At 45.5% G+C, this 27,560-nt stretch overlaps 1 protein-coding gene across 1 annotated transcript in view; it reads left to right on the forward strand.

The window, feature by feature from the left end:
• Positions 1-27,560, forward strand: part of Lrrk1 (leucine rich repeat kinase 1) — a 150,006-nt gene that overhangs the window by 79,689 nt on the left and 42,757 nt on the right. The window contains exons 7-12 of the mRNA XM_027408101.2: positions 13,990-14,216; positions 15,992-16,119; positions 16,416-16,579; positions 17,981-18,118; positions 20,328-20,440; positions 22,073-22,149. Of these exons, the coding sequence (XP_027263902.1) occupies positions 13,990-14,216; positions 15,992-16,119; positions 16,416-16,579; positions 17,981-18,118; positions 20,328-20,440; positions 22,073-22,149 (847 nt within the window). The remainder of the gene's footprint in view (positions 1-13,989; positions 14,217-15,991; positions 16,120-16,415; positions 16,580-17,980; positions 18,119-20,327; positions 20,441-22,072; positions 22,150-27,560) is intronic.

A 27,560-nucleotide genomic window follows, 5' to 3' on the forward strand; every position in this document is an offset into this window, starting at 1 on the left:
TTGGGTTCCCTAGAAGTGAAGTTACAGACAGTTGTAAGCCACCATGTGGGTGCTGGGAATTGAAACCGGGTCCCATCTCTCCAGCCTTGAATTTTTTTTTTAATGAAACTTGTCAGAAAATCAAATTCCAGTTTCTAAAATCCCACATTCTAGCACAATACAGTGTACAGGTATATTTACATGAGAAATGACAGTTGGGAACTATTGGAGGTTTTTGTTCTCCCTAATTAAACCGTGTCTCTGTAAAATTTGTATATGTAGTAAAGAGCATTGCATTTCATAATAGTCCAGTCTCCAGGCTGAGGTGTTTCAGGAGCTTCTATTGGTGTGCTGGGACAGCGCTCTGTGCAAAGTGCCTGTGTCATGTGCTTCCACCTGAGGCTGTAATGAAGTCACGTGACACCACACAGCCGAGCCCTAGTTGCTCTGCTAGAAACAGCTCAAGTTCAAAACGCATTCTATTTGGAGCTGCTTTTCAGTCATTACATATTCAGAAGCCTTTTACTGCTGCCAAAGGTTCGTGACTCCCCTCCCCCAGCCACCCCCATGTTCAATCTCATGGCCCCACATGGGGTCACAAGCCACAGTTTTAAAAGCTTGAATATAAAGCAGTAGTTACATAAATTGCTCATATTTAATTAAAAGCAAAGAAAATGATTGATATACTGGACGTGCAGAAAACTGGTACTTGATCTTACACGGCGAACTGGAAAACACAAACACACGAAGAGTAAGAAAGTGAGTAAGAGGCATTACAAATGTCGGTTTCGTTTAATCACTGTGCAGGTAGACGGCAGACAAGCTAGGACTAAGCTTGAGAAATTCATTGGAATTATCCGACATCCATCTATCTCATAAATATTGAAAAACACATCAATTATATTTTTAAAAAGGAAGATGGTTTGACATTCCCAAATGTTAAAAGCATACTTCCAAATATAAAGACATATAATCAGATATAATATGGATGCATTTAAATAGTAAAATTATTTATGCTAAAGGTCATTTTAAAAATAAGTCTTTTTAAAAAGGGATAATATAGCTGTTGAAGATCGTATCTGACTTTCACCTAATTGGGAGGCTGGGGAAGGAGAATTGAGCCCAGGAGTTCCAGAACAGCCTAGGCAACACAGGGAAACACCTGCTCAACAAAACAAAGGAATAGAAAGCAAAGTGACAAAAATTTAAATCCAAAATACATCATTAATGTATATGACTGATACCTTCTCATCAATTAGGATTAATTTAATATAATTCAGCCAGGGTTTATGAGTCATCTGCTATGCTTAGGACTCCACAGCAGCCTGGCCACACCCACACCTCTGCAGTCACTTTGGTTATGGGTCCCCACTAGATACAAACAAAAAATAATCTGTGAATTCACATGTGAGAAGACTCAGATAGCAAACCACCACAGGAAAATATGCACAAGCTTCTTAGCAATCATGGGACAAAAATTAAAGCATGTCACACACCTACTAAGCTATCACAAATAAACAGAATTGCTCAGGGCCCAGAGCAGTCGGCACGCCAGTGTCATGCTCCTGGCATTGCAGATTGGTTCCATATGGGCCAAAGTAATTGGTATCATGTGACAAAGACAAACTTTTTTTCAGTAAACTTCTGAATTTGGTATTTCATTTCTCAAATCTATCTGTGGGACATAACTCAAAAGACATATATAGTGATTTCCACCAACAGCCAAATCCTGCTATTTAGAAGAAGGAAAATTGAGGGGCCAACCCCAAATTCCAATAGCAGGAAAAACTATGTTGATCATGAATATCCCTGCCAGGAAAATGTCCCTGCCTTCTCAACACTCAAAACACTGCATTTTGTCCCCGAGTCCTGCACCCTGCAATCCTCAGCCCCATACAACATCCTCAAGAAGGTCTTCCTTAATGCACAGTGTGAACACATACCATCTCTTATCTCAGAGCTTCCTGTCTGCTTTATTCTTGACAACATCTAAAGTTGACTCTTAGGATAACATTCCTATTTAACACCAATCCCACCACCCAGCCAGAGGCTTCCTGAAACAGGGTCCCTGGCCACCTTTGCTCATCCCGTGGTTGCCATTCAGTATAGATCCTGAACATGCTTGGTACATGGTTGTATGTATGTATGTATGAATCATGGGATGTATGCATGAATCAGTAGGTGATTGGATGAATGAGTGGGTGGGTGATGGGTTGATCATGGGATGCATGAATGAATGAGTTAGATAGTTAGATGAATGGGTGGGTGGGGGACAGAAGGACTGATGGACAGATGGATGGATGGATGGATGATTACATGGATGGGTAGATGATTAAATGGGTGAATGGGTGGATAATTGGCTGAATAAATAGACATTCGTGAATTTCTAAATTTTAAGTAATATCCGTTCTATTTATAAATGATATCATATCTTAAATGTACTCTGCTAAATATTATGCTTTAATCTCTCACATAATTGTGAGGCAGAAATCTTGGAAGAACCTGAGGAGGCTCTTAATAGTAAGTTAAGGATCTTTGCTAACCACACAAGAATTTTCATTTCTTGCTTTTTCTCCTCAACTAACTGTTAGCAGAGTAGTGGTAGATTTCTTATAAATTACCTACAGTTTAATAGTGTAGCCCTGGCTGTCCTGGAACTCGCTCTGGAGACCAAGCTGGGCTTGAACTCACAGAGATCGGCCTGCCTCTGCCTCTGGGGGTTAAAAGTGTATACTATAAAAGGGCAAGATTGGCTTGGAGACCCTCTAACTTATTAAGAACTTTAGGGGCTCGGTGTAAAGTGTTTGCCTGGCATGCAAGAGGCCCTGGGTTCTATCACCAGGGTGGACAAGGAGAACTAGTGAAGACAGAGCCAGGCTTTCCAGGGAAGCATCTAGCATACGGCTTGACTTAAGAATGCACTGTGATCTCTTTCCTTCATAAAATGAACTGTGCTTGTCAGGGTCTTGCTTATCATCATTCTGGGTTTCTGGAGAGATGTGACTTGGCCTTGGATTGAAATAGTTGAGTTTAGCTTAAATTGTATTCTACTTTTAAAGATGTTATTATAGCAGTTTCTACATCCATGTGCACACATGCAGTTGGCCTGGAATTTTGATGGCTCTTGCAGAATTCCTAGCTTTGACTCATAAAATGAAATGAGCAGCTGTATTAAGGAACCATTTACACAACATGGGAACTGTTTGTTTTTTAAACTTTTACTTGAGAACAATTTATATTGAATTAGGACCTTTGGGAATGGTTCTGTAGTTATCTCCCTTGGGTACATGGTCATTACATGTTCACTTTTATTGTGTCACTTTGGGGATTTTTATTTTTTGTAAGTCCTTTTTTTCAGTATAGTCAGGGGCTTGCTAGCCCTGGCTAACAACAAAATCTCCCATATTTTATTTATTTATTTATTTATTTATTTATTTTTGAGACAAGGTTTCTCTGTAGCTTTGAAGCCTGTCCTGGAACTTGCTTTGTAGACCAGGCTGGTCTCGAACTCACAGAGATCCGCCTGTCTCTGCCTCCTGAGTGCTAGGATTAAAGGTATGCACCACCACCACCCAACTCAAAATTTCCCATTTTTTAAAGAACAATTTTAGATCAATTTTTGTACTGCCATTTTTACTCCAATATTATTAAGTACTTGTATATTTTCTGTTTTAAAATACCTTTTATTTATCCTTAACAATTCCATGCATGTATGCGATGTATCCTGACTAGATGCACCCCCAACTCCTCCCACCTCCCATTTCTCCTAAACACGTGCGCATACACACACACACACACACACACACACACACACACACACACACACACACTGTAACCCGCTGAGTCTCTGATCATGTTGTTGTGATCTTGAGCAAGTAGCCATAGGTTTAGTGAGGTCAGGATGCAGCGGTCATGTCATATCCAAAAGATGGTGTTTTATGGCCATCCTCTCCACCCTACTTTACATTTACCTCTGCCCCTGTCACACTATATTCCCTGCACTTGCAAGGAGGGATGGAATAGATGTCCCATTTAGGGCTGGGCACTTGACACCCGCTTATTCTCAGAACGTCCACCAGCTGCCCAAGGCAAAAGAAGCATCACTGCCCAAAGTTGAGAACAAGGGCATAACCCTAAATGTTTAGAAGGCAGTTAGTTCCACATGGCCGTTTAGCAAAGCAGTGCTAGAAGGTTCCCCCTTGAGCCTCTGGCCTCCCAAGCCATAAGCTTTTGCCCAGGTTTGCAGTACTTGACCTGACTCCCCCACTGAGCCAGCCTCAGATCCCATTAGGAAGTGAGTGTGCTTATTTTTAAGCTTATCAATGGCCATCAGCTTCATTGGTTTTTGAGAGATCCTCAACTTGATTTTTCTGGTCAAGCTCTTGTTTTCCCTTCATCTTTGTTTTCCGTTTTAGCCTGGGCTGCCTTTGCTTTTCTGTGTTCTTCCATCTCCCAGTGCTGAGTGAGCACAGAACATTATGGTGTTTCTCGATGTGTTCTCTGCTCATTGAGACTCTTCTTTGCCCTAAATTCCCATACTATTGTCGTGTGTGGGATTTTCCTCTCCTTGCCACACACTATTTAAAGGGGGGATACTGTGGTATCCAAATAGTTGGGCACTGTTTAACCCTCTTCTCCTGGCTGGTCATTGCTTGACTTTGCCTTTGTCTAGGCATAAGCTATGTAGTAGGGAAAGGGACGAGCTATGCTGCAAGCCCGCCTTTCTAAGTTTCTTTCCCTTTGTATTTCGGAGTTTAACCAATCGATGAGAAGGTCCCTGTGTGAAAACAGAACCCATTCTCTGGCCTCTGCTCTTTGGTGGTCTCCCTCTAGTACATGATGTATAGCTTTGTAATTCCCCATGGGTCCTTTGCACATTTCATCTTTCATGGGCTACTGTCATTTTTTCCTGCACTTTCATTGACTTCTCTGTTATCTCTTTTGTCCTGTGTCAGGACAAAAGAGTTAGCGTCATTGTATTTTGGGGTTGTAATAATTCGTCTTTTATCACCACCTGTCACTCTGATGTCCTAGGAGCCTTTGGATGACTGTCAGTTTTTCCATAGCCCCACAAGCATTCAGGTGTAGTAGAGAGGCAACGGTATCAAACACTAGGCATATAAATTGCGAGCCAAGTCTGTTACAGGACTGGGTCACCTCTGGAGTTCTTTCTGTACATATTGCACTGGCCTTGCAGGGATGCTGTAAATGGTCAGGTGACAGTGCTTCATGGGTACTGCAAGGAGCTGGTGAGCAGTGCCATCATCTAATCATTAGTCCTGATTGTGCTTGCGTTAGTCGGGGCTCCTAAGATAGCAGAGCCAGTAGGGTGGATGGGCAGATTATAGGTGTAAAAGAATGGATGATAGATGTGGATGACACATAAATAATAATGATGGATAGATGGAAATAATAGTGATAGATGGATGGACAGACATGATAGATATGATAAACAGATTTATAGATAGGTAGACAGATGAACAGATGATAGATAAATAATGGATAGATGGATGGATGGACAGATAGATGGGTAGATGAGTGTGGCCTCACTAGGGGACTTGCGTCATGTAACTGTGGAGACTGAACAGCCCCTGACTCTTTCTTCATGCTGGAGGCCATGGATAGCATAGCTGAGTTTAGCATAGCTAAGTTTAGTGTGAAGGACTGAGAACCCAGAGGAAACCTGGAGTAAAGGGCTAAGAGGCCCCCAGGCTTGGATTTCTGCTGTCAATGAGGACAAGGGGAATGTCACAGGCTGAAGCAGACAAAGAAACTGACTTCTACTGTTCAGTCTTTCTCAGTCCCTGGCTGGTAGGATGACACCTGGCCACACTGAAGACAGATGCTCTGTTCCCACTGATCTCCTTCCAACCCTCACAGACACAATCAGGCATGCTCTACCGAGTTTCTATGGATTCCTTCATCCAGTCCGTGACTGACATTAACCATCACAGTAACTTACAAGAACAGACAGCTGAAGTCGCTTTTTTTAAAATGTACCGTTAACCTTGGATTGTGAGTTATTTTTGTATTTAACATTTTTCAATTATCTTGTTTCTATGGTAATGCTTCCTCTACTTTATATGATATTGGCAGCTGAATATATTATGTCTGACACAATATAGTTTAGTGGGTGTCCTTTCATAAGAATGGATTAATTTTTCCTTAAATCATTCAATTAATGGAGTAGCCCCTTTCAAGATTAGGAGGAGCTCCTCTACCCCTCTTTTAATATCTACCTTCTCTGCTCTCTGAAGCAGATATTCTTTTTTAACTTTTCTTGTACACCACAGGTTTTCACAGGCTCTGCCCAGACTGGGTGGCCAACTTTACATCACTTCCTTTACCTGGTAAACTTGTTTTCTCACCTACTCTCTCAACCGGTGTCCTTTGGTTTTTCAAAATCGATTTCTTCATTTTGCTTCCCACAAAGGTGTCACTTATGGTCTTTTCTAAAACATTTTATTGAATTTATGTCTGTGTGTGTGTACGTGTGTGTGTACTTGGCTGTGCACGCACACACCACAGTACACATGGCAGTTAAAGGACAACTTGTGGGAATCAGTTGTCTCCTACAGCCACGTTTGTCATGGGAATGGAACCTAATCATTGGTGTCTGTTAATGGAATGATCTGGATTCTCAGGTTTGATTCCTTATCATTAGTTAGATTTCCTTTACTATAACAGGATATCCAAGAGAAGCCAACTTATATGAAAGGAAGGTTTGCTTTGGCTCAAGGCTTCAGAGCTTTCAGGCCATGATCATTTGGCCCCGTTGTCTTGGCTTGGCACCACAGTGAGAGTGCAGCAGGGGAAGCCATTTGATTCCTGGCTGGAAACTGAAAGAAAGAGACCAGAAGAGGTGGGACTGGGTCCAGACATCCTCCTCAAGGGCATGCCCTGATGACCAGAAGACGTCCCACCAAGTCCCACTTTCTGGTCCCCCCCCCAGTAGCATGCTAGAGATAAGACCCTTGTCACTAGATCTCAAGGCTATTCCAGATCTGAACCACAGTGCCTTCTGGCTCTGCCTGACTGGTTACAGGTTACAGTTTTCCTGGGGCTTTTTAACAAGTCACCCAACCACAGGCTGAAATAAAGTTCCTCTCACCATTCTGAAGCCCCTAATGCCCACACTGAAGAGAAGCTGTCTTAGACAACATCTGAGAACCTTTGCTCAACACAGAAAGTCCAAGGGTTGTTGTGGGCAAAGAACAAACTCGAAATCCTAGATAGAGTGTTCTGTGTGTTCCCCCATTTTAATATCCATGCCATAAATGAACACACCTCTGTTGATTGCCTCTCAAGGTATGTTATGTCCTGATGCACTGAGCAGTGCTCTGTCTCATCAAGGGGTTTATAGTCTCTAGGGGATAGAGTCCAGACTCAGCTGTGAGTCCAATGAGGTAACCAACATTAACAGGGTAACAGGGGAGGCAGACTAGGAATTCTGCCCTGAGGGGCAGCAGAGTCCCGATAAGGAACAAGCATCAAGAGTGCGCTCTACCAGGTGGCCCCCCACAGGACCAAGCCAGTCTCAAGCCAAGTCCTTTTCCATGACTGTCCCGGACTTGTTCTCCAGCCTCTGCCACTGGAGGCTCATTACTAAGCGAAAACCATCGGAGACTCCAGTCCTTCTTTGAATATTTTTTTTCTTTAGCCAATAGAGTTGCAGTGACATAAAAATAAAAGTAAGGACCGCCTAGATGGTTCACTGGGTCAAGGTTCTAGCCTCAAAGCCTAACAACTTGGGTTCCATCTTCAGGACCCACATGGTAGAAAGGGAGAACCAATCCTTTCAAGTTGTCCTCTGACCTCCACACGTGTGCTGTGATGCTCATGCTCACGTAGATGTGCACAACATACACAAAATGAATAAAATATAGTAAAAGTATTTGGAAGTAAATATACCTTTGTAGCCAGAAGCTTCTAGAACATATCAAGTCAGATAATGCCCCTCCAGATCATCCATTTCCAGATCAGGACTACTCTACAACACTCTTTAAGCACAACCCTTTAAAACTTTTTATTTTTATGTATTAGTGTGTGTGTGTGTGTGTGTGTGTGTGTGTGTGTGTGTGTGTGTGCGAAATAGTGTGTGTACAGTACTTTTGTGTGGCATGAATGTGGAGATCTGAGGACAGCTTTTAGGAGTCAGTGATGGAGTCATTTGACTCATGACTGGGAATTGAAAAGAAGGGAATAGGGCTTGCACGTCCCAATATCATCCCCCAGGGCATATCCCAGTTATCAGAAGACTTCCTGTACAGAGACTTGGCAGTTTTCTCCTTCCATCTTTACATGAGTGCCTGGGAATCAAACTCAGGTCTTCAGACTTGCATGGCAAGCACTTCTATCCACTGAGCATCTCACTAACCTCTCACCTGACCCCTTAACAACCTGAGTCCCCACTACCACCTTGGAAAACAGCTTTCCAGGCCATCACTTGGAGCTTCTGCAGGGAAGCAGAGCTTCTTTTGGACTCCCCTTCATTTGGCCAGCATTTGAAAGGCTTGGAGACAAACACCAGGACGTTTTCCATCTGTGCCCCCGGTGCATGTGGCTTGACTGCTGAACTGTAGAGCAGTCCAGTGCCCGCTGCTTTTGATCTCTTGGTTCAGCACACTGGGACAGGGTTATGCAATGGCTGGCTGTGCTCCCTTGGAGCCTGGTTTGTGGTGATTTTGCCCAGACTGACACAAAAAAGCAATGAGCACTGTGGTGCTGTACCTGTCTCTGTCAAGTGCATGGATGTCATTGTCATTTTGTGTTCTTTGTCCTCTTTCTCTGGCACCTACGAACACTTAAGTACCCTGGGTGCCTGTGTACCAGAAACAATAATAAAAAACTGTTAATCTAAATTTTCAGTGTAACCCAAGACCAAGTGGAAGGCTTCGGCGTTTGTCTACAACAGGCCCCATCTCACTCAGCACACATCACTCTACAAGTCCATCTGTCTCCCAAGTATGTCACATAACAGACTTTCTTTTGGGCCACCAACCAGCTCCCAAATCATGACATGGAGACTTATAATTAGTTATGAATACTTGGCCTTAACTTATGCTCATCCCACTAGCTCTTATAACTTAAATTAACATGTTTCTCCTCATCTAAGTTTTACCTCAGATCTTTTAACATTTCTTTCATTCTGTATGTCCTACTCCATGTCTGTCTGTCTGGTGGCTGCCTGGCTGGGTGGCATCTCCTTGTCTTTCTCGCTCATTCTCTCGCATCTTGTTCTCTTCCCTAGAGTCTAGATTTCTCTTCCTACTTGTTCACTCTGCCCACCAGCCCTGCCTATTCCTCTACTGCCCAGTTACTGGCTCTTCAGCTTTTTATTTGACCAATCAGGTGTCTTAGGCAAGCAAGGTGAAACAACAAAAATACCTTTATGTAATTAAACAAATGCAGCTTAAACAAAAGCAACACACCTTAACACAGTTGAAGTAATATTCCACAACAATGTTGTCCTACCTTCAGACTTCTTTTATCCCTTCTCTCTGGGCATGAGTTTATCAGATGTCAGTTGTGAAGAAACTTGTGGTGGTGGGACCTAGAAAGAGCTTGAAGAACTGGCAACAACAGTTATGCCCCCTCTCCTTTGGGTCTTGTGAAGTCAGTGATACACAGTGCACTTCTCTATGTGAGTGATTTTCTTCTAAAAGTATGGTCACTGTGAAACAAGCACAGGTTTCCATACAAGCATCATTTCTCTGCTAAGTGGTCTCATCATTTACTCATGAGTCCATGAAGATCAAGAAACTTGAGCTAAGGCAGCCAGAGGCTCGCAAATGCATGCACATATGTACTTGAGCGTACACAACACACATGTTCACCTCTGAACCCAAAACTCCCTGATTGTCTGACAGAACAGTGGACACACTCAGCACTATACAAGAAAACTTCTGTACAACAGCATCAAACAAGGTGGTGACCCTCTTCTGTAATGGAAACATATGCTCCATCTGGGAGATAAAGAAAGGGGTTCTATGGTGAATATGCTTTGTCCTCCAAGGGTTATGTGCTGGAGAACTAATCCCTAGCCTAGAAGTTTCCAGAGATGGTAGGACTTTTCAAAGCAGGGACATGGCAGAAAGTCTTCAGGTCATTGGAAGCATCACACTCAGAAGGAATCAATGCCGGGTTCAGGCAGTGAGTGGTTATTGAAAGCTAGCCTGTGATTCCTCTCTGATCCTATTGTCTGCCTCCCTCCCTTCCTTCCACCAGGAGCTACCTGCTGTACTGAGAGGTTGCCAGGGAGTGTCTCCCCAGGACTGAGACAAGGCTATGCCTTGCTGTTCCAGAACCATGCACCAGACTGAGTTCTTTTCCTTAGAAATCCCCTAAGCTCAGCTTGGTTTTTCTAACCAACAGAAAACAGGCCATTTGCAGGGGTAGCAGAATTCAGACAGGTAACAGAATTCCCAAACTGATTTTGTATTAGATTAAAGCCAGCAATGTCCTGCTAAGGTAAAGGGCAGTCCAGTTGTCTAGGTATCAGGATGATGGGTGTAACCACAGAGCTGTATCCAGCCACTGGGTAGAGAAGTGGCACTACCCCAGTAGTGATTAGCACACCTAATGTCCACATCTTGGTTTCTAAGTAGCATTTTCCTTGAATGAGAATCAGAGCTAAGGCCAGGACTTGCCCTGGACAGCATCAGAGGAACCTGAAGCATCTGGTTTTGCCAGGAATTATCACCCCAGTGACCGGGAAAAGTCACCCTCACAGGGAATATCCTCCTGGACCAGCTGGGACACTTGGGCATCCAAAAAAAGTGTAATGATAATGAATTGAAACACTTTAAAGAATTGACAACTCATTTAAGGGACGATTTCATGAGGTGAGTACCTGGGGGTATGGAAGACACTCTTACACAAAGAATGAGAGACAGTGAAAATAGCAAGGTAGTTTGGGGAAAATATCACTTGGCAACCACATTGTATTAATTGATTCAGGCCAAGATTGACAATGTTGAACCCACTCAAAGTCAAAGCAATTATGTAGGTACACCACACACACACACACACACACACACACACACACACACACACACACACACACAAATCACCCTGCATAGTGCTTATGAGGCATAAAGGGTCAAATGGACCTTTACCAGGCACTACCTTGACCTGAAATCAAATCAGGCCCCAGAGGTAGAATCACCTGGTGTCTGATGCCCCCTCGTGGGATTTGATGGGAAGAACATAAAGCTGTCTCCAGCCTTTGCCTAAGATGTTTAACCTCAGTCTCAATGAACACCTATGCCACTTACACAACGTTTAGCCAGGCGGGATTGGAATATTTTTCTCTAAAGACAGTGGGGTGATTTGGCAAATTGCAGTGTCAGAGTCAGAATATCCCTAAAGCCATGAGGATGATTCCAGATTGAAGAAAGGAAAAAACTCCTAGATCAGAACACAAAATAGTTTTTAAAACCATTTCAGGGCAATGGCAGATACTTGAACAAGGCCATGGACTGGATAACCATGTGCCACTGTTACACGGCTTGAAGAACAAATGTTCTATATGAAAAGATTCCTGTTTCACTAAGCTGTGTGTCAAAGTGATTAGGGTGGCATGCTGTCCTGGCTAGTTTTATGTCAGCCTGACACAAACTAGAGTCATTGGAGAGGAGGGAGCCTTAATTGAGAAAATGGCTCCATAAGATCAGTCTGCAAGGCATTTTCTTAATTAGTGATTGAGGAGGGAGGGCCCAGCCTATGGTGGGTGGTGTCACCCCTGGGCTGGCGGTCCTGGGTTCTGTAAGAAAGCAGGCTATGGGGAGCAAACCAGTAAGCAGCACCCCCTCCATGGCTTTTGCATCAGCTCCTGCCTCCAGGATCCTGCCCTGTTTGAGTTCCCGTCCTGACTTCCTTCAGTGACGAACAGTGATGTGGAAGAAACCTTCTTCCCAACTTGCTTTGCTCATGGTGTTTCATCACTGCAATAGATACATGCCATGTTGTACCACTCACAAATGGTTCAGCAAAAAGTAAAGAGGGTTTTTTGTTTGTTTTAAAATAATTTTATTATGTTGTGGGGGGTGATATGTATATGAATTCAAGTGCCTTCAGATCTAAAGGCATAGGATCCCCCCCCAAAGCTGGAGTTACAAGCACATGTGAGCCACCCAACATGAGAGTGCTGGGGACCAAACTTATATCCTCCTCAAGACCAGCAAGTACTCTTAACCACAGAGCCATCTCCCCAGCCTTGAGAGTATATGGGTCTGTGTTTGGAATGATTTGGGAGATGGATAGCCAATGTGATGCTACTTTAGTGGTTGGTGACTCTAGGTCTGTGGGGTCCATTGGATCCTAGTTCAGCTCTTTGGTAGATTTTAGATTTTTCCAAACTTAAAAATTTAAAGTACAAGCCAGGCGTTGGTGGTGCACGCCTTTAATCCCAGCACTAGGGAGGCAGAGGCAGGTGGATCTCTGTGAGTTCCAGACCAGCCTGGTCTACAAGAGCTAGTTCCAGGGCAGCCTCCAAATCCACAAAGAAACCCTGCATTGAAAAAACAAAAAAACAAAAAAACAAACAAAAAAATTTAAAGTACATAGGGAAAAGACAGTAGGAAAAAAATAAAAAGTCAAGCCAGAGCAATTGAGTGGCTTACCTAACAAAATTAGCTAAGGCTAAGACGCCTCTCTCTCTGGACCTTAGCTGTTCATCCTTCTTCATCTAAACTGATGAAGAGGGAGATGAAGGTAGGAGGTCATTCCCTGAGAAGGGCAGGCACACAGCTGGTCCAGGATTTGGCTAAAGGGAGCTAAAGACAATGTACACAGCACCACCTAGTGGCTAGATATGGTCACCTCTCAGCTGCTGCCAATTGCAAAGGCCGACTTAGCCCACATTATTGGTACCTTTCCCACAGTTCGTGTGGTTCTTACATTTGTGAAACACTAATTTTTGTTTATATTTCTGGACCTGTAATTTTTTGTTATTGATTTCCAGTTGCTTTGACTAAACAAGCCAAAAAACAGATTTCTTCTCCCCAGAAACCCAATTGAGTCCTCCATTCTTTAATAACCCTGAAGTCAGAGGAAAACCTTATTCTATGTATTTAACCAGGGCCCATTTGCTGCCCAACCATAGCAAACCGCTGGGATTTCTGACTTCCCCTTGAAAAGAAAAGCAAGCCTAATAAGGAACATGTTCTGGGCTTGCCACAGCAAAGGGTTTGGGCTGTTGCTCCCATGTGGTAGAGACTCAGAGCACAGAGGAGTGGGTGAGCCTCAAAACAGAACCACGGGAGGTTCTATGATGGAGATAGCCACCGGAGGCTACTGTCTGGGGAGCTGGAGACACTTCTGGAAGCAGGACCCTTGTGTAACTGTACAGGGGCCACACCCAGCTTTCTTGGTTTCACCTGAACTGGAAGCAGGCCCAAAAATTAGGGAAGCTGTCTGTTACTAATAGAGTCATAGTTTGGCTGTTACAGAAGAAAGTTGTTGCTGTAGATGTCACTGGCTAGCTGGCTTCCTGGGCTATTTGCTAAGAGGCTTGGTTTCTTGCTTCGGGCTGTGAACCAGCGTTCCAGATTTCTATTTGGTGTGGCCTTTCAGCTGGAAGCGGCCAACCCAAAGTGTGGCCTGGCACAGGGCCAGGTGGCTGCAGACAATGGCTGCCTCGATCACACCTAGTGAATCAAGAAAAGAGATTGTAGACCATGTAGGACCCTGTCGGAGAAGAGGCCCTCCAAGCCTCAGTGGGCCTCCTTTGTACCCACAAGCCATTGCTGCTGTGCCGTACCCTTCCGAGAAGCTCTCAAGGGTTGGTTGTAAGCCCACCAGCACACTCTGGAGGTGACTTGGAGCCATGAGCAGGTGACTTGTACAGATCATACTAGCTACCTCCTTGTGCTAACGGCCTTGGTGGAAGCTGGGGAGACAAGGTAGATATGATCCCGGCACCTCAGGCCAGGGCCTCACTTGAACATTTCATTCCAGGCCCATCTTGGGCCCAGACTCACTGTGCTGTCCCTTGCTGTCCCACCACAGGCACTTCGTGTGAAATGGTCACATCTTAGGTTGCCCTGGGTGGACCTGGACTGGCTCTTAGACATATCCTGTCAGATCACAGAGCTCGACCTCTCCTCCAACTGCCTGCCTTCACTCCCCTCCATCATCCCCTGGGGACTCATCAACCTGAAGAAACTGAACCTCTCAGACAACCACCTGGGGGAGCTGCCCTGCGTACAGTCATCTGATGAAATCATCTGCTCCAGGTGGGCCCAGGGGTGTGGACAAGGCCTTCTGTGCCCTGCCCATCAGAGTCACCCTCCCATGCAGGTTCCGTGGTTGAATTCTGTGTTTTTGAAAACGAGCTTGTGGCGGTAGTGAAAGGACTGCTTTCTCTTCCGCAAGCTAATGAGCAAGGAAGGCATCAAGGCCTCTGACATCTAATGAGCCAGAGAGATCTCAACAGGAGGTCTGGGCTAAAGATTCATCCACAGCTGTGCAGAGATGTTTCTTCCAAATATACAACTGTGTCCTGCACAATAGAAGCTTCCAGGCGTGGTAGAAGGGGTTGTCCCACCTCCCAGAAAAAGCTGGGTGGGCCTGAGGAAAGGGTCAACTCTGGGAATGTGGCCACACATGAACACCAGGCACTGGATGGCTGCCTGTCTTACCTAGAGCCTTGAGCCCTGAGGTGTCGTGGGAGGGGAAGGACATCTATGAATTGCTTTTCTCATTGTTGTGACTAAATACCCTGACAGCTTAAAGAAGGAAGGGTTATTCTGACTCACAGTTTGAAGGAGACAGTCCATTGTGGTGGAAAAGGCATGGCTGCAGGGTCAAAGGAGGCTGGTCACACTGCAGGTGCAGCTGTTTACACTGCATTGGTACCTGGTCACACTGTATCAGTAGCTGTTCACACTGCATTGGTAGCTGGTTACACTGTATCTGTAGCTGTTCACACTGCATTGGTACCTGGTCACACTGTATCTGTAGCTGTTCACACTGCATTGGTAGCTGGTCACACTGTATCTGTAGCTGTTCACACTGCATCCGCAGCTGGTCATGCTGCATTGTTAGCTAGTCCCACTGCAGTTGCACCTGGTCACACTATCAGCAGCTGGGCACAGTGCAGGTGTAGCTGGTCACATTGCATCAGTAGCTGGTCACACTGCATCTGTAGTCAGGAAGCAGAAAGCAATGACTACTTACTGGTCCCCAACCATGGAATGGTGCCACACACATACAAGGTGGCCCTTCCCACCTCATCACACCTAATCCAGATAATCCCTCACAGACACACCCAGGAGTTTTGTTTCTCATCAAGTTTTGCCAAGCATGATGAACCATCACAGGCAGGACTGTACTTGATCTTATTTAGGGTGTGTATGCACAAGGCTTCATTGAGGAAAATATTTGAGCTGACTACAAAGCTAAGGCTGCGGCTGGAAGATGGCCCAGTAAGTAAAGGTGCTTGCTGACAGGCCTGATGTCCTGGAACCTACATATTGGCCAGAGAAAACTCACTCCTGAAAGATGTCCTCTGTCTCCCACCTGGGGGATGTCATTGGTTCACATGGGTGAATGCATACACATAGTAAATACATAGAATTTTTAAAAAATAATAGATTGGGGGTTCAAATGTTGTAAGAGACAAGGGTGTTAGAAAGAGCTTGCGGTTAGTCCCCAGGCCCCATAAATGAGTTTTACAAACCAAAAATGTGAAGAGCAAATGTTATCTGAGCAGCCTCCTTAACCTGGCTCAGATGGGTGAACCTGAAAGCCCCAACAGGTTGCTCCGAGGCCTCTGAGCAGCCCTGGGGCATGAGTCGCTTCGCATGGGCAAAGGTTTTAATCCCTGGATGTTCTGAAGAACCAGGACCTACCAAAGTCAGATTCCATTGTCATAACAGTTCACCAAATAAGTAAAAAGCCAAGATTCCCACTTGCTTTGTAAACTGTGTGTGTGGGGAAAGCCTTGCCTGCAGAGAAATCTTTAAGTACTGCTGTTGCTCTTCCCTAACTCCCTTGTCCCTGGCCCCAGGTTACTTGAAATCGACATCTCCAGCAACAAGCTGTCCCACCTTCCGCCTGGATTCTTGCACCTCTCAAAACTTCAAAAACTGACTGCTTCCAAAAACTATCTGGAGCGCTTGTTTGAAGAAGAAAATGGTAAGTGCCTCCATCAATGACCCAGTGTCATTAGCCACTATCTTGCTGTTTGGGATACTTTGGGATACTTTTTTTTTTTTTTTTTTTTTTGGTTTTTGGTTTTTCGAGACAGGGTTTCTTTGTGTAGCTTTGGAGCCTATCCTGGCACTCGCTCTGGAGACCAGGCTGGCCTTGAACTCACAGAGATCTGCCTGCCTCTGCCTCCTGAGTGGTGGGATTAAAGGCGTGTGCCACCAACGCCTGGCTGTTTGGGATACTTTTGACAGTTCATATATTTTTTTTTTATAACCTCACAGCTACTAACTGGATTGGCCTTCGGAAGCTACAGGAACTTGACCTAGCTGACAATAGGCTGACTGAGCTCCCCGCCGTCTTCATGCACTCCTTCAAGTCCCTCAGCTATCTGAATGTCTCCAGAAACAATCTGAAGAGCTTTCCCGATCCCTGGTCCTGCCCTTTGGTGTGTATCATGAAAGCCACAGTTGACTCTGTATGCCGCTCCATATGTCCTCACTTCATCTCCTTTGGGGTCGTGCTGTGTGTCACAAGTGCCACTCCACACCACAGCTGAGTAGAGGCCCACAGCGCTCAGCCAGGCTATGCTCTCCCAGTACCAGCTGTAAGCCAATCTGTCTGGATCTGGATTTAGGGACGCTCAGTAGCCACTATAGTTTTGTACAGCAGCAGCTTGCACCTCACACAGGAGGATATACGGGATGGGGAGTTGGCTCTTTTGGTAAAGTGCCTGCCACACAAACATGAGGACTTGATCCCCAAGAATCCACTTAAAACTGTGGGTCTGGAGAGATGGCTCAGTGGGGAAAGTACTGGCTATATAAGTATAAGGACCTGGGTTTATGTCCCCAGCACCCAAGAAGCAAAGACAGGATCCCTAGGGCAAGTGGGCCAGCTAGACCAATCATATTCATGAGCTCTGATAATCTCAAGTGAGGGACCCTGGCTCAGTATGTAAGACAGAGAGCAACCTAAGAAGACACCTGCCATCAATCCCTGGCCTCCACATGCACACATGTGCACACATGCATGCATTCACACATGTGAGCATACATGCATACGGGTCACACATATTTTCTAAAAAGCCAGGCAAGGCAGCGTGTGCCTGTAATCCCAGCACTGTGAAATGGGGATAGGAGGATCCTGGGAGCTGTCTGGGCAGCCAGTCTAGACAATTGATGAGCCCCAGGTTCAGTGAGAGACCCGGCCTCAAAATTAAAAAAACAAAAAATGTGGAGAGCTATTTGAGAAGACACCCAATATTAACCTTTGACCTCTACATGTGTGTGTATACACACACAAACCTGATATACATACAGACACAAATGCTAAAGTGGAGTGGTGCAGGTCTTTGGTTCATTAAGACAAAAAGCCGCAGGAGTCTGTGTTCACAGCGCTGCAGACTAAATGAAGTTTTTGTTTCTTGATAATCTGGCTGGTTGAAACAGATGAATAACATAAGGAATATTGGTGCTTTGTTGCTGCTGGTTGCAAACAAGGAAATTCTCCATCACCAGAATAAGCATTCCTAGTCTGACCATATGCACAGGGAAAACTGTGTCTCCCAAGAACAGAGCTCTGAGTCAGTCTGTTATTTCCCAGAACAACAGGCCAGATGGTGAGGAGGGAGGAAAAACTATGAGCCACCTTTGTTTCCCCAGGAAATTCTATTCCTGCTCCCACAGGGAAGAGCAAGACAAGCATGGAGAATTTGAAGCCTTTCTCCTCACCTCGAGCCATGGTCACAGAACCCTGCCTGATAGCCTCACTTCTGGCATCAAATTGACAAACAGACTTCTATTGTGAAACTACTTACTACTCTCCCTCTCTCTCCTCAAACTCCTAGAGATGTTGCAAAGCCTCCAGAAATGCCCTGGAATCTCTGCCAGACAAAATGGCTGTCTTTTGGAAAAGCCACCTGAAGGATGTGGATTTCTCCGAGAACTCACTGAAAGAGGTGCCCCTGGGGCTTTTCCAGCTTGATGTGAGTCCAATAGAGCACTTCTCACTTTAAGCATTGGTAAGAAAAAGTCAGTCTGGGTTGCAGGGAATCTCTGTGCTTTTTCTAAGTTTGTGAAACACAAGGAAAAAAAGGTGAGAGATAAGTTTGCCTATCAAAACATGCATGGTTTTGAGCAAAGAAGGAAGTGAGGGGAGCGGTCACCATGGAGACAGCTGTGTTAGGGAACTAATGTTCCCTGCATTAGTCACTTTCCATTGCTATAACAAACACCCTGAGATAACCAACATAAATGTGAAAAGGACTCGTCTTGGCTCAAGGTTTGGAAAGTGTCAGTCAGTTCCTAGACACATCCACCATGGTTGGTCCCAGTGCTTTTGGGCCTGTGGTGAAGCAATGTGTCATGGGAGAGAGAGCAAAGCTGTTCACCTCACAGCCAGGACTTGAACTAAAGGGGAAACAGAAGAGGTGTGACCCCAATATTCTCCTCAAAGGCACACCAGCAATGAGTAGAAAACCTCCCACCAGGCCCTGGCGCTAAAGGTTCTGCCACCTCCTAGTAGCTCTGAGAGACATGTCCACCTTTATTGTTTGTTTGTTTAACCCGTGGACCTTTAGGAGGTATCCCAGATCCAAAAGAGCAACCCCAGGACTCCATTTCATTATGGAACTTCTGTTTTGGTTTTGGTTGTAGTGGGGATTAAACCTGGAACCTAATGCATAGCACAGAAGTACTCTCTACCATGGAGCTACAGGGGACTTCTCACTGAAGCTTTGAAGCATGATGGAGAAACAATCTGTCTGCCCATGGCACTCTTTCCCCCACTCCTAGAAATCCCACTGAGCACCACAAACTCCAGCAGGAGATGCTATACCTACAGCACTGCCCTGCTGCCTACACAGGATCTTCAGGCAGGCTGTGAGGCCCTGGGCTAATCCCAGAACAAGGGATTGCTAACTGTTCACCAAAAGCATTAGGGTCCCTGGAGGGCCTCATGGTGGAATCACAGGCCACATTGCCCTGGAAAGGTGACTATGTTTGAACCCACAGGTGCAGCCCCAAATCTTCATAAACCAGCTATTCAGATTACCCAGAATGATGCCAAAAAGACATCAAGAGTCCCTTCAGCAGGCAAAGCTCTGAAAAGAGGGGCTATCAAGTCATAGACCTGTAAACAAACATGGGACAAAGAAAGAGACCCACATGTATTCACATCCAGGGCAAATGGGAGTGTTGCTGACTAAGAACCCACATCACTGGCACCCACAGGGACCAACTGGCCATGAGTTATTACCATTCACCACCTCCCTGTTCTGGGTCCATCACCCAAAAAACACCTTGCAGTGTAGCTGGGCCATCCAGGAGGGATAGAGCTTTGTGGAATGTCACCACTGTGTTCTGTGGCATTTCTCTTTTCCCCTTGTCTCAGCAGGCCTTCACGTCCCAGCCCAAGCCCTGGGCTAGTCACTTGGGGAGGCTTTCCTAGAAATGCAGAGGGTGACAACCATCCTGGTCCTAAGAGTGGCCCACGGCATCAGCCCCTCAGCAAAGGGGAAACAAAGCATGTAGAAGGCTTAATGTGATACAGCAGTGTGGTGGCCCTCTTAGGCCACGTGATTGTAGGTGGACCTGTGATAATGTCATCAAGAAGAGCCAAGGTGTGTCTCTCATTAAAGAAAGACACCCTCCAAGTGAGTAGAGACCCCAGTAGGCTTGCATACAGCAAGGTACTGGGATGAGTTGCCTATGTGGAGACCCCAAGGAGCCCATACTGGACATCTGCGAACACCTAGTGGGCTCCTTGGGGTCTCCAGTAAGGCACAGGGATGAGCCACCTATGTGGGAACCCCAAGGAGGACATGTGGCTAAGGCAGACCATCCATGGTCTTGCGGCCTCTCTTTGGGGACCACCCAAGAAAGAAATCACCAAGAGGTAGCAAGTTCCCAGCATCACTCTACCACCCAATAGTACCCTATGTACTCCAGGCAGGTATCCACTAACCATGACTCTTAAGAATCTTGGCTTCAGGATGTGCTGAGACCCCTTCTGTTCTACAGCTCTCATTGGTCTTGGGGGAAAGTCTAAATGCATTGTTCATCCTCTCTGCTTGAAATGATTTGGGGAGTTTTGTAAATAGAAAGAGACTGTGATTATCTGGAGTAGACTGACTTGTCACTCCATCTCCTCCCTTTCATGGTTGACACTTTTTTCCTCTCTCCCCCCTCTCTCAGGCCCTAATGTTCTTGAGGTTACAGGGAAACCAGCTGTTGTCGCTGCCACCTCAAGAGAAGTGGACCTGCCGACAACTCAAGACCCTGGACCTCTCCAGAAACCAACTTGGCAAGTAAGCAGGGGGCTTCTTTACCCCAGGTGTGTAGAGAATCACGGATAGGGGTCTCCATGCCCCCAGATGTGTGTCTACCTGCAGTTGAGCAGATGGCTGAGCCAAGCTGCTGTATCCCACTAGGCAGGAATGAAGGCCTTCTGGAACAAGATAGTTACTCACTATTATGAAGGCTTCAGGTCTGGGGGTGGGGCATCCTTGGCTTGTTAAAGTGGCCATCCCTGTACATCTCCAGGATTGTCGTCTTTGCTGTTAGCTTATGGACACCAGCCATATGAGACTAGGGGCCATCCTAATGAGCCTAAGTCAACATAATCACTTTTTTAAAGACCATACTTGTTAAGTGTCCTTTATTCAAAAATGGTTGGCACCAAAAGGGCTTCAGATTTTAGACGTCTTTGGGATTTTTGAAGTATTTGTATATATTCCAGATATCCTGGGTTGGGTCCCAAAGCTAAACACAAGTCTTATATGTATGTCACATGGCCCCATCCACACAGTCTAAGGATAATTTCCTTAGTATTTTTAGCACACCTGAGTTTTAAATGTGACATATCTCTAAGGTCAGGTCTGGAATGTTCTCCTTTCAACACCACACTGGTGCTCACACAATTAGGCTTTGGAAGGCATCTGGGTTTAAACTTTTGGGATAAAGGATGCTACTGTGTGACTTTTTCTAGGAAGAAATAGCCACATATCTTTCCCCCATGTGGGACTCTGATAACAGACCACAGAAACAGTCCTAGCCAAGTATAGCTTGAAGAGCTGATGAGGGGTTACTTCAAGGACCCTGGGTGACTCAGAGGCACTGTCTCACCCCAAGCTTAGGTGTTGCCTCACAAAAGCTGCATCCTGCCCACCTTGCAGACAGCTCCACCAAAGAGTCTCCTCTTCCACAGCAACTGGCTTGTTACATAACCTGCAAGGATTGGGCTTGTGAACGGTATAACTTTCCCAAGCTTCCAGTGTCTTAGAAGTTCCCTCTTCCCTCCAGGAGGGAATGTTCCAGTTCAGAGGAAGTAGGCACTTACACAACAGAGTCTCAATGTGTATTCCAAATCCCCAAATCCCGAGATAAGGATCCCAGGGGACATCGTGCAGCCCGTGAGCAGGGCCTTCCATCTGGTGCACACTCCTGAATGTCCTGTCTCTCACTTCAGCCGAGACTAGAAGGCTATAAATCCTTTACCAGCCACTAACATGTTCATTGTGGAATAAAATGTATTCACCCAACAAAAGGTGAAAGTTTGAAGGTGAGCCCTGGGGAGAGCAGGCCTTTGGGGTCTGTTAGCTGGAGATTGCCCTGAAGCATCTCAGCAGAGCACACACCCAAAGGCAGCTTCCTTGGGGACAGTGGCCAATGTGCCAGCCACCAAAATGCCCTGGACAGAAGTGCTTGCACCTGCTTGAAGCTGGAAAGCCTGAGAATTCGAGACTGATGGCTGCGGCAGTTAGATGATCCTTTCTAGAAGACCCCTGAGCTCCCTCATATAAGCTGCAGGAATGCCACGCACCTGCTGATAGAATCTGCTGCCATCCCCATGGCCCTGTGTTATGTAGTCAGAGATAATAGACCCCGTGTTATTGTTATGCTGGCCTCAAATTTCTGAGGGTTCTTTTTCCTCTCCACAGAAATGAAGATGGGCTTAAAACAAAGCGCATCTCCCTGTTTACCACCAGAGGGCGCCAGCGTTCTGGAACTGAGGCAGGTGTGTGCTGAACTGGGGAGAGTGTGGGACCCTGGAAATAGGCAAGGTGTGGTAGCTTTGTATCCCTGTCATATATTGGGCTTTTCTTTTCCATTCCGTGTTGGAATGTCAGAGATGGCTATGGTCTGATGAAAAGTCTGCCAGTAAGTAAATGATGTTAACATATGTCACTTGTATATGCCTGTGGCCCAGACTCCCACCTGGAGCCCAGCAAAGCTAATAACTATCTCCCACATACAGAGAACAGCCCTAAATTGCAGACACTAGAGTCTCAGTCCTCATGGGAGCTAGACCATGCCATCTGTGTTGCACAGGAGGCAACTAAGGCTCCCCACATACCCCAGTCATCATAGACCAGTGGCTCATACAAGAGACATTTCCACCTAACTGTTCTAGGGCTGGAAGCCATTTCAAGGTGCATCCATGTTTGGGCTTCGGAGATTCGGGCTTTTTAATTTGCCAACAGCCATCTTCTCACTCCCACTCCACCCACACATGGTAGACAGTCTCTCCAAATACTCTCATGACTCTTCTAAACCTAACTGCTTCTTCCCAATGGTCCTGTCTCCAGTTTGAGGGTCACAGCTTCTGTATATCCTCGGTGTTTCTTGACTAGTTCTGGCTCCTGTGACAGAGCCAGGCTTCCACAGAGACCATGAGAGATCGCCTGGGGGGGGGGGGAGAACCAATGCTATCCAGTCTTTCTGTTGTCTTATGACATCTTCTGAGATCCCTTAAAGACCACAGCCACACTAGCTCACAGGCCGAAGTGTGGCAGAGGGGCACAAGGTCTTCCCAGGGCTTCAAGAGTAGAACTTACCCTGGAATTTATGTTTTTGTCCCTCACATGGCCAGTGCCCTGTGGGGAATTCCTCAGGAAAGACTTTGTCCTCCAGGGAAACCCTGCCCAGTGGCAAACAATTGGTCTACCACTTTGTCCCCTAAGTGGTAACTTCTTATTCTTTGGCTATAATAGAGGTAGGGGTGTGTGTGTGTGTGTGTGTGTGTGTGTGTGTGTGTGTGTGTGTGTGTGTGTGTAGCCCGGAGAACAACCTCAGATGTCATTCCTTCATGTGTGTGTGTTTGTATGTGAGTGATGCTGACAAGGTCTCTCAGGGGCTTGGAACTCAACAAGCAGGCTAGGCTGGCTGGCCATCAAGCCCCAGGAATCCACTTGTGTATGCTTCTCCAGCATTGGGGTTACAAGTTTGGTTGTTGTTTGTGTGTGGGGGCTGGAGGATGGGTTCTGAGAATTGAACTCAGGTCCTTCCAAGGCTGGCACTTTATAGACTAAGTCATCTCCCTTATTTTATTTGCAGCTGTCAAGTAGTAACTGTATGCATTTATAGGACACAATGTACAATGATCAGATCAGAGACCACTGGCATCTCCATCACCCCAGACTGGCATTTCTTACTTGACTGTGTTAGGAACACTGAAAATCCTATCTGCTAGCAGTTTTGAAATGTACAACTGATGTCAAATGAGGTTATCCTGTTGGGCTATAGAACATCAGAGGCTCTTCTTCCTGTCTACCAGGCAGCAGCCCTACACCCACTGTCCATTCTCTCTCCCTCCCTCACCCTGGTACCCTCCCCATTCTCTACTAACTGCTATTCTAGACTCTCCTTCTGTGAAATCAACTTTTGATAAAATCTGAGGCTCTAAAACCAACTAAACTTAGAGAATATCTATCAGGACGCTATCCCACAGCTCGTCAGTCATTTTAAACAGACTGTCACTTTCTTCTCTGGCTTGAAGGCTTGAATGTGACCAGAGCAGGTGGTGAGAGGTGAGGTTGAGAAATGCTACAAAGGCCAAGAGGAAAACACCATAGGCTACACCTGTCTCACTTTGTGAGCTGCTGTGTGCATGTGGATACACACAGTGGCTTGTACAGCAGTCCTATACGAGTATGTGCGTTTCATATCATTGGACGAGGAACTATTGGTAGGACAGAATCCAAAAATGGAAGTAAGTAAGTGCAGTCTGCCTTACTGTATCTGTGAGGTCAACTAACTGCAGACTGGAAAGTGAGTGAAAAAAGTCAAATCTGTATCAAATCCCCCAAGCTTTTTCCTATTGTTCCCTAAACAATAGGACAGCTATTCCCACACCATCCCAGTGTCAGACAACACAGTTCACCTCGACATGATCTGAAGGCTACAGGAGGATAGGTATGGGTTTTTGCATGTCTATATGAGAAACATCAGGGCCCATGGATTGTGGTTGTTGTAGAGGGCAAATCCAGAACCAGTTCCTCAGGGTTCCTGTGTACAAATGGAATAATATGCAGCAAAGGTGGCATTGTAATTTAGTAGAAAAAACTGTTTTCAGGTTTTAACAGAGTGTTGGTGTAACTAGCTAGGAGGGAATGGAGTGTCAGTGTCCCTTCCTTATGTCAGTGACAACAATGCCCACGTGGATACCAGGCTTGTGTTAATAATAATAAAATAATAATAATAATAATAATAATAATAATAATAATAATAATACTTTAGAGAACACTTGTGTGGTTTGGGGTTGGCGGGGCGGGGGGACTTCTAAAAGCTGGCTGGGAAATCTTGTCATTTTCTTCTATTTTTGCACATATCTCACACTATAGCCCAGGCTGACCTGGAAATTCACTCTGTAGCCCCAAAGATGGTCATCCTGCCCAGCCTCTCAAGTGCTGATACTATAGGTGTGGGCTACCCTGCACATCTTAAAGCCCCAAATCTTGGCTTTGTAAAAATTGAAGTGTTTTATTTGGTAAAAGACATTATAGACAAAGGCTCCCTGCAAACTTCTGAGAACTACTTTCCACAGAAATCACTGTGACACTGATGGGCACACTAGTCTCTAATATATAAATAATGGTTACAATTTATTGATATATATTAATGACTTTATATATGAATATGAACATGACAACCCCATAAGAAAAAATGGCAACAAATAGTAAAGTTTTAAAAAATAGGTCCAGACAACCAGGAGACAGATACAGAGACTCTTTGCCTTGCTAACAGGGAAATACAGTTTATGAATTTCCCTAGCCAGGCCTTTCTATTTTATTTGTTCCTGCATTCGAGTATAGGACCCAAGGCTTCGGGCATGCTGGGCAAGTGCTTGGCCACTGAGCCATTCCCTCAGCCCAACTGGCCCCACTTTAAATGAAGGCCCCTCAGCCTTGGGACATTGAGTACAGATGTAAGAATTTCACTTGGAAAGAAAGAGAAACAAATACTATATCTCCCTGGTGCCAAGTGGGACAATGGACAAGAGCATAGGCTGGGAATAATATCTGTCACTTGAGCCACTCGCTGGAGACCACTTGTGTGCTCTGCCTTCTACTCAAGCACATGGGATCCTTTTGGAGACCAAGGTGATGGCACTGGAAGGTAGACCAATTGCTTAGTGGGCCCAGCGACAGCCCGTAGGAACTGCTGCACAGTAAGGTCAGGCTGCATAGTGAGAAAGTCACCGGAGTGACTTGGTAGCCAGTGAAGAAGGCCACAACATCAAATGCTCCCTGGCAGAGGGTATCATGGCAATGGTAGATGACAACGGCCTCCTAGTTTTTCAATTGCGTCTGGAATTTTAAGGGCCACCCTTGAGTGAAATGCAGGCAAGATGCCCTTGCCAGCCCTTGTTCTTCAGTAGAGTTGTTCTCTCAGGGTGGTTGACCATGGGTAAAGAGTTATCTATAAAAGACAGCTTGTTTGAGGATGGACAGTTAAATTCCAGAGAGGTTTATGTACATTCGAGTAGTCATATTTGTGCAGTTGCCGTGTCCAAAAATAATTTGGGTGACCGTTTTTACGGTAAAATTCAGACAAGTAGAGTCATAAATAACTTATGAATAAATAGCAGTTCATAAATACCTCTAGGTGTGTTCTCCCCAGCCTAGTTTCCACAGTTTTGAGCAGTTGGCTGGGGGGTGTGACAGGTGTTGCCTCCGTTCCAAGCTGTGGCTCCTTATTCCCCTCATCCATCACTTAAGAGGCCTTCATAAACACCAGAGTGAGACTTCAGACTTGGTCAGCCCCATGGCCAGCTGCTCAGTGTTCCCTCTTGGGCAAGAGAGCACACCTTTCCCCTATTAGATGCCCTCCCAGGAAAATGTGAGGCCATTTCATCGAAAGGGGAAAGAAAGCGCTTTTGAACATCTTTCTACACGACAAGGTGTAGGACAAAGTCGCCTTGGCAAGCCGGCTGCAATGCTGTTTCCACAGCTGCAGGAAATCCTGCTCACAGTGCAGCGGGCTGGGCAGGGTTTTCTTGATATTCATTTTAGTAGTCTGGCATCGTCTGTCTCCCAGAATGTTCTCTGAGGCCAGGTTACCTCGTGGTCATCATTTCTGCCGCTCCATGCGTGGAGACATGCCCACGCTGAGGGAAGTAGTTGTATCTAGGTAACCGAACATGATTTCAGCTCCACACAAAAATGTTGCCTTCTTTATCCTCTACATCTCCTGCTGGCAGTCCCAGCAGGGGACTTTGAGCCGGTGTGTGTGCATCCTGGATTCCCCGATTCACAGTGGGATATCCTGTCCATTCTCCCTGCTTGTTGGGAGGAGGATAAAGGTTCCACAGAGATCCTGCTGTAGTTTAAACCCCTGAATCCCATTAATGTGTGTTTCCAAGCTCTGTATGACATTCTTTTTCTGCACATAGGCTCGGGTGCTGTGGAAACAGCAAACGTGACGTGATCTTAATGGTAATCCCATAATTAGCCTCATGAATGAACTTACTTGAATACTAAAGAGTTGGCTGGATTTTCAGAGAGTAACATCTTAAGCAACATTGATTAAAAAAAAAAAAACCCAAAACAAAAACAAACAAACAAACAAAAAACCTGGCTCATAGTATGTTTCTGTGTTGATTAGTTTTTTTTCTTTCATTGAAGAGATAATGCTGTATGTTTTAAAACAAAATGAGTATTTGGCTTTCTAGTAAATTCTCTCAATGTGGCTGTGAGTCTGTGTAGCATGCACACATATGTGCGTGTCTGTGCATGTGTGTTGTATTGCATGCATGCATATAACACTCGAGTGATGGATTAATACACGTGTGCATATCTGCAGGTATGTTCTGCCACAAGCCCTTTAAGGGACATGGCTCTGCTCCTGACTTTTCTAATTCTCTAGAAGTCATCACTTGACATACATGTGACTTGCACCATGCTTTTTAATCATTGCACCTTATTACATTATTCAGCAAATCCCCTGTGGACATGTAGCAACAGAGGATATGCCACTCTCCTTTCTCTATGCTACTGCAAGCAATCTTTGTCACGTGTGCATGCAAGGATGTCTGTATTAGAATTGGTAGATTGGGGAGATGAGCACTGTAGGTTTCTGTGGACATCGCAACGATTTGTATAGCACCTCCGCACTGCAGTCGTCAAGGATTGCCCGGAAGCACGGTCT

Source organism: Cricetulus griseus, chromosome 3 (assembly GCF_003668045.3).
Source record: "Cricetulus griseus strain 17A/GY chromosome 3, alternate assembly CriGri-PICRH-1.0, whole genome shotgun sequence".
NCBI classification, from domain to species: Eukaryota; Metazoa; Chordata; class Mammalia; order Rodentia; family Cricetidae; genus Cricetulus; species Cricetulus griseus.